This window comes from Lampetra fluviatilis, chromosome 35 (genome assembly GCF_964198595.1).
Source record: "Lampetra fluviatilis chromosome 35, kcLamFluv1.1, whole genome shotgun sequence".
In the NCBI taxonomy this organism is placed as follows: Eukaryota; Metazoa; Chordata; class Hyperoartia; order Petromyzontiformes; family Petromyzontidae; genus Lampetra; species Lampetra fluviatilis.
Window position 1 is genome coordinate 7,812,003 of NC_136309.1, and position 12,352 is coordinate 7,824,354.

General features: G+C 49.0%; 1 protein-coding gene across 1 annotated transcript in view; it reads right to left on the minus strand.

The window, feature by feature from the left end:
* Positions 1-828: 828 nt before the first annotated feature.
* The window catches only part of LOC144944705 (guanylyl cyclase C-like), a 58,188-nt gene continuing 46,664 nt past the window's right edge, over positions 829-12,352 (minus strand). Inside the window, exons 11-19 of the mRNA XM_078873063.1 lie at positions 12,114-12,208; positions 10,340-10,431; positions 9,855-10,013; positions 7,664-7,856; positions 6,645-6,819; positions 4,685-4,783; positions 2,983-3,077; positions 2,466-2,542; positions 829-1,015 (exon numbers count right to left, since the gene is read on the minus strand). Of these exons, the coding sequence (XP_078729189.1) occupies positions 829-1,015; positions 2,466-2,542; positions 2,983-3,077; positions 4,685-4,783; positions 6,645-6,819; positions 7,664-7,856; positions 9,855-10,013; positions 10,340-10,431; positions 12,114-12,208 (1,172 nt within the window). The remainder of the gene's footprint in view (positions 1,016-2,465; positions 2,543-2,982; positions 3,078-4,684; positions 4,784-6,644; positions 6,820-7,663; positions 7,857-9,854; positions 10,014-10,339; positions 10,432-12,113; positions 12,209-12,352) is intronic.

Below are 12,352 nucleotides of genomic sequence, written 5' to 3' on the forward strand. Positions count from 1 at the left end.
GTAAGTCTGATTTTCTCTGAGATAAGAGCTAAGCTAGTTCTAGACAGAATTCGTTTCGCATTAGAAGAAGTTACAGCAGCAGATGTTAGTGTAAATGCCTTTGGTATTACCTTAGAGTCGCGGCATCTCTTCAGAAAGGTAAGAGACTCGATTAGCTGAGCCTTCTTATCATGGAGCTTGTTATGAAGATACACAGGGTGCTGAAAAAATGTTTTAACACTTCTGAGAATTTGAAAGAATAACACAAAAATGTGCCTCCGGGCTCTGGAGACCACCTGGAGAAGATTCTCCAGGTGGCGAACAAGTGGAGACACTTTCACTTGTTGAAGCTATTCACATACATTTGTCATGTTACAGTGTAGTATCCGTTCCTTTTTCATTAACGATAGTAGTCTTCGTATAAGTGTTAACATTTTTGTTGAAGCGCCCTGTATATTAGCCATTGCCCATCCGCTGCTGGATGTGAGGCTGTGATTTCCAGCATCCAACTCGCAGCTGCAACATGAACTGATGTCATCTCGCTCCACCTCCCACGGTGTTCATCATCCCCCCTCAACCCCCGGGGGTGCATCCTCTCTCTCCCTTGCCATTCTGCCCCACAAAAAATCAAATCTGTTGACGCTGCTGCACCTCGTGTGATGTGGCATGGGGCCCCGATGTTTCTTAACATTGCGTAGCGACCCTTGAAAAACACATTGGTGGGTGGGTGGGTGGGAGAGCCGTGCAGCACAAACCCCACGAATCGATTGACATGTCAATGTCTTTGGTGTGGGGGTAAATCTCGCTTTCCCCATCCCATTGAACCTGCGTGGATGACCTAGGACGATTTCACAGCAAGGTATCTTCGTGGTCTGGAGCTGGGATGAGTATCTGAAGGTACTCGAGGGGAAGCTCCTCTGCGACGGGGGCGTCTCTCCGGGGGCGTCGATTCGGCGCGCGTGGATTGCTTCGGCGTCTCCGTTTGAGGTCCTTGATCATCTCCTCAAACTCCCCCTTCATCCCATGGCCAATGTCACTGTGGCAGAGCACAGCAACGGTGGGGGAGAGGGGGGGCGCATCGTGACGTTGTGAAGTGACGTCACAGCTGCCGCAAAGCAGTGTGAATTTATTTTTTAATGATGGTGAGAAACGTACGCATGTATGATGGACTCGTTTCGCACCGTATGTAGCCAACTCGTGTTAATCGGAGGTGTGGGGGAAGGACAACAAACTATATATATAAAAAATATATACGTTCTAAAAGAAATGAACTATGTGGTGTAGTGGAGTTTTATTATTTTTCTGGGGCATTCTATGCTTCTTCAATTAAGACATCATAACACCCATGGGACTCACTATTGTGCATGAGCAGACTACATTGACAAATAGAGTAATCATTCATTCGCTTCACTTCATAACATAAAGGTGCAGGTTAAGCTTGAAGCCCTCTTGTATATAGGGTAAATTCATGTTTTTTTATAAAAAATAAAAACTGGTGTAAGACTTTGAAATGTTTTTTTTACCCACTTGTTTTGTGATAGGTAATTTTGCCAAGATAAACATTACCTCATTCAATTGGAAACCTCACGGGGGGGGGGGGCAAGCAAACAAAGAAAAATCAAGGGTTGTACTTTCTGAACAGCAGGGTATGGATATAACCCGGCAATTATAAATTTTCATTAATTATTTCACAATCTACATGGCCCATTTCACATTGTTCACGGTTGTCCAGAATAGTTTGTTGTTTGTATTATGCTTGTTTACCCCCGAAAAGTCGCATGGTTGTCAAGTTTTTTTCAGTGGGAAGGGAGGAGGGAGCAATGATTGCTACGTATAATCCTAATAGGGCGCCGCCGTGGCGAGATGTTAACTACCTCGCCTGGTATGCAGGAGTTTGTACGTTCGATCCTGACCCTGACGATGTCTGTATATTTGGGGTCTGCATGTTCTCCCTGTGGTCACGTGGATTTTTCTCCGGGTCCTCTGGTTTTTTCCTCCACATTCATAAGCATTTGTTTAGAGTATTTGGCTGCTATAAATGTACACGTGGTAATACACTTCGTTGAGCTATTATTTGTGGCCAGGTCGCTTCTGAAAAAGAGCTATATAGCTCAGTGGGCCTTACCTAGTAAAATAAAAAAAAGTTTCATTTTTGTTTAGTTTAATAATTAACTTGCAGTGTAATATTGAAAATGTGCAACGTGTGACGCCGGCACACAGAGGCCTACTCTTGCGAATTACGTCACGGGGATCTTTGACGTGCACTGTGAACCGGACGTCGCACACTTCATGGTTAGTGCGCACCGCAGTATTAACCGGGAGCGGCCGCTTGAATTCGAACCACGCACCTCTGCAGCAAGCGACACACACGCCCTTACTGCAGGGCCACGCCACCGGCCCCTCGGCGAAGGAATACCGTTCTGACCTCAGCAGCAAACAGAATGCACATGTAACGGGATGGCTCCGGTTGTGATGGCTTTGCTCACATTTCTGGAGGGACTGGAAGTGTTTTGGTCAGGTCTTCTTTTCCAATTAGCCAGTAGGTTACTTCAGTACCGCGTCCCTGGAAATTAAGGAACAATAACTCGTGTTAGTATTGACCATCCTATAATAGTATTACTATTAAACAGCAGTACTGTATAGCAATAGAATTACGTGATAATAAGTGTGACGGTGTGCTTCAGTCTATGGACATTTACAAATCTACCTTGATAAATGTAAATATCATGGGCGGAGTTTGAAGGGGGGGGGGGCACGGGGGGAGAGGGCAACGGCCCGCCCAAACTGGACACCATAAGTTTATTTTCAGTTGTTTACAAAAAATGTATTAAACATTGATTAATTATAATATGCACTGGCGATTCCTAATGCGAGGGATAAAGTGAACCCCTGCTAGATATGGAAGTCAAACTCCGCCTGCGGTGAACACAAAATTCATTTCCGAGACAATTGAATGTGAACGTGCGCGTTTCGCGATAATTGCAACCCCCTGGCACCGCTTGCCTTGAGTTCCGTGAGTCCTCTTTCCTCGAACATATGGCCCGACTCGATCTCTGTGAGTATCTTCACCGTGGAGGTGCTCGTGTGTATTCTCCAGGCTTTCAACACAAAACCATCGCAATGCGGCGAAGTGATTCAATCAGCGATGTTCAAGTCTTTTGCCAGTGATCAAAATCGGTATTGAGGTACTGGCGCCATAACTTTTGACCGCTATGCTATTCCCATTGAAACAGTTTTTTCTTCTGTTAGCACTGTAGATTATATCAGAGCACCCAAAACAGCATTTCCAAAATAAAGCTGAGATTGGTACAATGAGCAGCGTGGTGAACTATGGTCAGGCATGACACACGTCCAGCAGTAAACCCTTTCCCGTTCTGATGACATACGTGTACGTACGTGTACGTACGTGTACATCATAAGTTTTTATTCCAATTCCGTTCCGATGACGTACATCTACATCATCGGAATGTAACCGGAAGAAAAACTAAGAATAAAATAACTTTTTCAGTACCGCGGCTCCCACAAGGCCATGCAGGAGGGCGTGCAGCACAGTATGACGCCAGCTATCGTAGAGTGCAGCGGCCGTGTCGCTGCAGTTCTCTATGGTGAGTACCAGAGGTGGGACAAAGTCATTGTTATGCAAGTCCAAGTCGAGTCGCAAGTCATCAAATTCATGACTCGAGTCTGACTCGAGTCCAAGTCACATGACTCGAGTCCACATCTCATAGGTGGGACAAAGTCATTGTTATGCAAGTCCAAGTCGAGTCGCAAGTCATCAAATTCATGACTCGAGTCTGACTCGAGTCCAAGTCACATGACTCGAGTCCACACCTCTGGTGAGTACAATGTCTTTAACAACAACAGCGCTACACCTCTCTAAATAAAATAAATGCTGAGTCGCTTGCGATTTCCGAGATTCAGCGGTGAACGGGACCCACCCCGCAACTTGCAGATGTCTCGGAACGGGAAAGGGTTTTAGTAACAAGGGACTGTAAATCATTACTTATTATCATTATAAAACGTTGTACCCTGTGGCACACCACAGGAAGAGGAGTTGCAGATGGGGGGGGGGGGGGCACGGGGCAGCAAACAGAAGGGCAGCGATTCCGGGATGCAAGTTCCCAAGACGGACAGAGAGGGTACCGCTGAAGAGGGAGCACTGGGAAGGAAGGGGATGAGGTGGAGAAGGAATGACCAGCTGAAGATGTCGGCGATAAGAGAGTGATGAGAGGAGATGGAAGAGAAGGAGAGAGAGAAGGAAGGAGCAAGTGCCTGCTTTCACAGGGGGGCGGCAGAGGAGAGGGGAGGGATTCAGAGTGGAGAGGTGGCCACATGATGGCGAAATGTTAACTACCTTGCTTGGTATACAGGAGGTCGTGGGTTCGATCCTGACCCTGACGCCTGCTATATATTTTGAGTTTGTATGTCTCTCTCCCCGGGTCCTCCGAGTTTTCCCTCCGCATTTAGAATCGACATGCGTTTAGAGTATTTGGCCACTATAAATGTCCACGCTTTAAGTCACTTCGTTGAGCCATCATTTGTGAGAGCCAGGTCGCTTCTGAAAAAGAGCTACATAGCTCAGTGGGCCTTCTCTGGTAAAATAAAATAAATGAAGTTTTTATTTTTTAACACGTGAGTCACGTGATTGAGGGGAGGCTTGAGCCTTCTCGCCTACGAGTGTTGGACATGCACAGCGATTACTTACGAAGCCCGGTTGATTCGATGCGCGATGCAGTGTTGACCGTGTCTCCGAACAAGCAGTAGCGCGGCATCTTGTTTCCCACCACACCGGCGGCGCAGCCACCTGTGGCGGCGGGGTCACGCACGACGATCGTCGTTACCAAACTTAATTACAAGTGCCTTAACGAGAGCGCCGTACAGCAAATTCACGACAGTACAAAAACATACCGTGGCATGGGACGAGATGGAATGGCGCGGTGAATGTCATAAATACGAGCACGATGATGATGATGATGCGCGAGAGAAAACAGAGGTGAAGGTGACAAGATGAATGAGTCGGTGGCGGGTGGCTATGGAGATGGGGAGGGCATCAGTGATAACCACTGGGCACCCGATGGCTGCGGTGGTGTTGCAAGACAACGGGCCCGCGGTTCACGGGCTAACGAAAACGGCAGAAACACCAACATCGGCGATGAAGAAGTCTTGGATGTGTTTGTTATAGATGGATAAATAAAAATAAAATAAAAAAGATAAACATTTTCCAATAACACGAACGGGTCCCAAATAGGTGTTCGTGGCCAATGCCAAAGGGTGCCACCGCCCCTCACTGGCGTGCGCTTCCTTCTGCCTGATCCCAGTCAACTCCTCTGCCCAGTCAGCACCCAACCTCCACGGTCTGTTCCTACAGTCTCGGCATCATCAACATCACCCATAGACTCACCACACAGATATCTACAGACTCACCACACACAGACTCAGAGTCACCACAGAGATACCTACAGACTCGCCACAATGAGACCCACAGACTCACCACACAGAGACCCACACACTCACCACACAGAGACCCACAGGGTCACCACGCACAGACCCACAGACTCACCACACAGACCCACAGAGTCACCACACACAGACCCACAGACTCACCACACAGAGACCCACACACTCACCACACACAGACCCACAGACTCACCACACAGAGACCTATAGACTCGGAGAGAGACCCATAGACTCACGTAGAGACCCACAGACTCACACATAGACCCATAGACTCACATAGAGACCCATAGACTCACACATAGACCCATAGACTCACATAGAGACCCTGTCACAGCTACGGTCGCCTGGAATTCCCTCCCTCCCTCGTCTCTCACTGCACGGCACATCGACATCTGTGTCGTCACCTCTGTTGGAATCTCAATACTTGAATGTCCTTTTTAAAATTAAATTTGTTGTGCATTACAAATTGTTACTCAGGAACGAATGGCCCTCATGGCATGGGGAGCCCTCGTCCAACAGGAGACTGACAGAGTGCAGGCACGTGATTTTAAGACAGATAAAAGAAGGAATAAGTAATATTTTAAAAAACTTTTTAAAAAACACGCTTTAATGAAATGTACCATACTAGTAATGGCAGAACTCCACGACTCCAGAAAGTGGCCCCGAAGCTTGCCATAACGTAAGGAGCCGTGGTGATTTACAGCCAACGTCAGTTGACTGTAGGACAATTACCGTAGACCCAAGGCGAAACATAACATACAACAAAGATGGTTAATTTTGTTTTAAATAATAGAATATAGTATTGTCATCAGTATGACATAAGTATACCAAGTTTTCAGTCGATACCACATTGGGAAGTGGGTTAAAATTGAGTTACAAGATTTGAGGATACGACAACAACAACAGACAGAGTGAGTTAATATAAAGCGTGTAATAATAAATAAAAGAGAGGCTGGCTGCAGGCACGCTGAAACCATTAGCTTGTCATATCTGGAGCAATCAGAGGCCCCCTCCCCTCCAACGTGGACTGACCGGCAGGGTGAAGTATGGTCAAACAACCCCTATAACCGGCAGGGTATGGGTAGGCCTTCATCCAGCAGTGGGTTCACAAATAACTTTTTGTATGTTGAACTTCTTTCGCACCGTACGTAGCCAACCGTTGCTCATGTGGGGGGGGGGGGAGGGGGCGCGGGGCGCTGGAGTGGTACCGGAGTGAATTCCGATGCGGACCCAGAGAGGCAGGCCGGGGAAGTGGTCCACTTGGAAGGTGCCCACGAAGTCCAGAATGTCCAGGGCCATGTCGGCGATCTGAGCCGCGTGACGCGCGCCGTTCCGCCTGGGCAGCCCCGACACCACCATGTACGCGTCTCCGATCGTCTCCACCTGGAGCCGTGGGGTCAAAGTTGGGACGGGGGCGGGGGAGATGGAAGCGCGATCACCGCTCGTCGCAGGGGCTCGCGTTTCGAGCCTGGCGGCCGCCCTGGTTAACGCCGCAGGACTCCGTCTTTAGAGCGCAATAAATACAACGCGCGCCTGCCTGCTTCCCAGTGAGCGTCACGAGATCCGGTGTTGTTTGAAAAAAAGCCCGGGCATGGTGTGCTGATGTCACGGTCCAAAAATTGTTAAATTGCTAATTAATTGGGGTGACCACATAGCAATTGTTGCCCCCCCCCCCCGACACCCCTACTGCGAAGCTTGTAGAGGATGACACCACTCCAATAATCGAGCCTCATGACGACACACAAAGTGCTTGCCACAAATGAACCGCAGTAATTCGCTGATCTTGTCGAGGAGCATAAAACCATCGCGTGAACTCCGGTCATCCTTGCAGCAGCAGCTTCAGCTTTTGGGCTAGCCATCGAACAAAGACGGTCACTGCATCGTGCTGTATCGGATACGCTCTTACGGCCGTCTGAAATTCACTTGCTTCTGATATTAGGAAGCCACTGGGAGCTGTGCACTTTTAAATCATCATCATCGAGATTGACAAAGCGATTCTAGAGAGCGATTCTAAATCTGGATGTGGTACATCACCTACACACAAGTTCTCAATCTTAATTAGAATGAGCTCTCTGTACGTCACGTGTGCTAGGTAGAAAACTCATTTCTTTACAACTTATTTTTATGTTCAGCTTGTTGTCCCTCCCCCCACCCCACACCTCCGATTAGCACGGCTGGCTACGTGCGAAAGAAGTTCGATACAATCAAGCCCCCGTCACCGTCACACCTTGTAGACGTCGTACGAGTCGACAATGGCGTCGAAGGCCTTGTAGAGGTCATTCAGGAGGCACACCACCTCCATGGGCTCGCTGTGCTTGCAGATGGTGGTGAAGCCCACGATGTCGCTGAAGTAGATGGTGACCGCATCGAAGAGCTCGGGCTCCACGAAGCCCCGGGCCTTCAGCGCCATCACTGCCGACCTGCGCGCCCCCGCCGAGGGTTCAAGCCCCGGTTATGCCTCAAAAACCCGTTCGACGGCGCTTTGGGTTTTTGGGGTGCAAAAAAAAAACGAGGCTCCCGTAGTTATGCGCACATCCTGCTGGGAATTGACGGGTGCCATTCACCTTCCGCTTGACCGTTAACAATCTGGTAAACTGTGACCTTCCTTCCGTGCTCTTCTGCCGCCCGTCCAAATAGAATGCTCGCGACCGTCACCCCTGCCGTGGTAGAGCAGCGAGCCCGGATGCCTACGGTCAGTCCCCCATGTTGAATGGTGTATCTCGCCAGTTGTGTTACATGCCATTTGGTGTCCCCCCCCCCTTCTCATCGAAATCTACTCTGCATTCCACAATCTAGCCCGTATTCAGCAGCAGTATCTTTTTACGGTGCGTTGTTGCCTCCAATCAATGGCGGAGCCAGGCTTTTCAGGTGGGGGGGGGGGGCAACCCCTCCAGCAATGAAAAATTACAGGAGTTGTTAGTAAGTAAGGACTTGTCCCTTGCTTTTTATTCGACGCGTGTGCGGCGATGGCACAGCCATCGATCGAGGGTCGAATTCGAACCGCGTTGTGTGATCGGCATCGCGCTCGCTGAAGGTGTTGATGCCTTTAGGGAAGTCATGGACTGTATACGCAACTGCGCACAATTCTGCGAATCACTTAAAACTGCTTTGCCGTTACTTATTGCCAATGATGGACTCAGACTATTGTCCTATCATCTCAGAGTCTCTGGCACGTAATAATATGCTACACAGTGGCAGAGGGGGTTGCAAAATGCCGATTTATTACTAATAAACCCCAATGATCCGATCGAAATTAAAGATTTCGATTGGATCATTGGGGGGGCACGTGCAACCCCCCCCCCTTCCCCACTGGCTCCGCCGATGCCTCCGATCAAATCTCCTGGGAAGTACCTCAATCTCATGGGAACTCGGAACTTCAACCGAGTTGAGCCTGGAGATGGCACTTTGAGGAGGTGACATCCTCACTCAAAGCTAAATTATAATAATTCGGCTGTCAATAGGCCTAGAGGCAGCAGAGTGCAGTGCAGCAGCATCTTCTGTTGTGCACAAATGTGCTTTTACCTTTGTATTTGTGGGGGGGTGTTTTTATCTTGCTTAAAAGTATTACTCTTTAAGGTGGTAATGGTGGTTGTGATGGTGGCGTAGGGGTAGTGGCCATGGTGGAAGTGATTTATGATTGTGATAGTGGTAGTGTTGGATGGAGTGGTGATGGTCGTAGTAATTACGATGTTGATGGAAGCGATGGTAATGGCGGTGGAGTCAATAGAGGTTGTGATGACGGTGGGGCGTGCGGCAGTTCGATTCCCGCTCACGGCCAACACCGGTGACAATTATCGGAACTGGACCTGGACCTCCCCTAGGTCGACTCAGTCCTCCAAATGAGTACCTGGTGCGGTGTGTAAACATCGCCACTCGGGAGACAAAGGCGGCCAGGCGTGGTGCTGGCCGCCCACCCCCCTCGTGTGCCGGTGCCGTCCTTCAGAGGTGCCCGCTAACAGCACTTGCCCCAATGGTCTGTTTAGGCCAGGGGTCGGCAACCTACGGCTCCGGAGCCGCATGCGGCTCTTTACGGGCTGCTTCTTGACGATATGTACATATGTACATAGATGCATTGCGGCTCTTGAAATACTGAATTTTGTACCGAATTGGAAAGAAATGGCTCTTCTTGTTATTTTGGTTGCCGACCCCTGGTTTAGGCTATACTGGGAATCTTTGTCTTTGATGGCGGTGGTGATAGTCATGATAATAGTGATATTTCTGGATATCGGTGACAACGATGGTGCCAACGATGATGATGATGATGGAGGCCATTACGATGATTACCAAGGTGGCGATAATCCGGTTAATTATTATCGTGGCAGTTGTGCTGTTGAGAGCGGTGATGGGGGTGGTGATTGCTGCGGTGATGGTCGTGGGTGAAGAGCGATGGGTGAAGGGCACTGTGGGCAGAGCCGCACTTGGGTAGCAGCTGGTAGTTGAGCTCGTCGGCCCTGTCCCGCTCGCGCTTGTAAAGATGTGTGCGCTCCTCCACCAGCCGCTCCAGGTTCTTCGAGTACTGCTCCAGGCGCCAAATCAGGCTGTCCACGTACGTGCCTCCGTGGCCCTGGTGGATTTTGCTGGAGACGAACGGAGAGCATGCATGCAGAGATGCAATGCGTTCCAGCGGAGGTGTTCTCCAAAATGATAATAGTAATGCTCAGTCAAGGCCAGGAACTGTGTAGTACATTAGAGTGGATACTTGCCGTGATGACTATTATTATGGTTGGCATTTTTTGCTATAAATATGCTGCACACGTACCTCCGATTAGCATGGTTGGCTACGTACGGTGCTAAAGAAGTTCAACATACACACGTACACAATCCATTTAAATGAATCAGATTTAGTTTCAATGAAATTGCGAACGAAATAAGTTATGTTCTGCATGATATGTGCTCCTCTTACTTAGAAATCCTCTTGAGGCTGCCCTCCAGACGTTTGAAGTCGGGCCGTCTTTCTGGATTTTCATCCCAGCAGTCGGAGATCATTTGGAACATCTGCAGCCAAATGCAGACGCATTAACTGTAACGTCAATACAACTTTAGAAAAAATATTATCTTCGAATAGGAATTAACTCACGGTTAACAGAATGTCTTTAGGTTTCTAAACCTTCTCAACAAAGCTTCACATCTACACAAACGCCAATGAGTGGGACGCTCTGGCAAGAGAGAGGGGAAACTGGTGCAATAGAGCCTGGGTAGTAGTCACGGGACCACGACGTGACATCCATAATAGAGGGTTTTTTGAGTTAGATCGCGTAAAAATATAAATATGTCGTTAAACCCGCCACCACCCGACACATCCAACTAGTAAGGTTTGTCACGTAAACAGAACGTGCCAATTCGTTACGAGTACAGCACGTCGGTAGAGCCGCGATCCAAGCCCGTCATCTCATCATGGCTAATGCACCACATAGCCTCATGCTTGCCTGGCACGAGCGCTACCGTTATTAATTAGAAAGAAACAAGTCCGTGGACAAACGCGTGTTGGGAAGTGTTGCAGAATCTGTGCATGTGCATGATTAATGACCGGATCAGACATCGCTCACCATTGAGCCAGGGCCTGGAACATTTTTTTTTTACCAGGTAAGGCCCACTGAGCTATATAGCTCTTTTTCAGAAGCAACCTGGCCACAAATGATCGCTGAACGAAGTGGCGTATGACGTGGAAATGTTTCGCAGCCAAATACTCTAAACACGTGTTGATTCTAAATGTGGAGGGAAAAACCGGAGGATCCGGAGAAAAAAATCCACGCGACCACGGGGGAGAACACGCAAACTCCAGGGTCGGGATCGAACCCATGCCCTCCTGCATACCAGGCGAGGGAGTTAACCAGGGACGTACGGTCAGGGGAGGCAGGGGAGGCAGAGCCTCACCTATCATACTCCAATGAAAATATCTGTTATGAAAAGTAAAAAAAAAAGAATAATCAAACAAAATATATATTAAGATTTTTCCACTGATCTGTGTTATAAACGTAATTTCTGTACGATTCAAATCATTTTTATAGTCAAAATCGCCAAACTTGCGGAGCTCCACTGCAAATACAGGAAGAGACGAGAGGTGAGGCAGTGACGAGCTCAGCCTCCCCTCTGATTGCGCAACCCCTCAGTAACTGGATGGAGCGCGGGCAATAAGCGCGTGCTTGTTACAATCTCAGTATGTCACCAATGTAATGTTTGTAGACCCCTTCATTTCATGTCCTCGCCTTCCATACTCCAGGTAACTTATTTCACGTATGTGTATAAAGATATCTAGGCTCGCTGGTCTCGTCATGAAACTGCAATGAAAAAGCACCAGGGGAGGCAGCTATCACATCTGCCTCACTGAGGGGGACGTGTCTAACACGCCCCCCTCAGTGAGGACACGCCCCCTCAGTGAGGCCACGCCCCCTCCGCGAGGCCACGCCCCCTTAGTGAGGACACGCCCCCTCCGTGAGGCCACGCCCCCCGTGAATCTGGCTCTGACACTAGCCAGTGCCTCCCCAGCCATTGACCTCACCGCACGTCACTGGAGTTAACATCTCACCACAGCGGGAAACAAGCTCAGGTAGTACGGCTCATAGCGCAGCACGCTAACCACTCCGCCATTGCCCCCCTCTAAACCGACGGTGCAAGGTGAAGATGTTGTATATCTCTAGCCGAGCGAGAAAAGCAGTGAAACAAGCTGATGTCTTCACCTCGTTGCCTCCGGTCTTGTCCACGATGACGCTCTCTTCGAGCGTTGGTCGGAAATGTCCAGTGTCCTCCGTGCACATCAGGCGTTCTATTATCTCTGCAGAGAAAGTGAAACAGGTGCACAACATGCTCCCTGGTCAGAAGCTCCGTTCTTCACTCTGCTGTCCGGATATGCAACTGCCCTTCCTGAACACGTCGGCGAAATCAGTAATTCTGGTCTTCAGGACTTCAAATGCCGAGC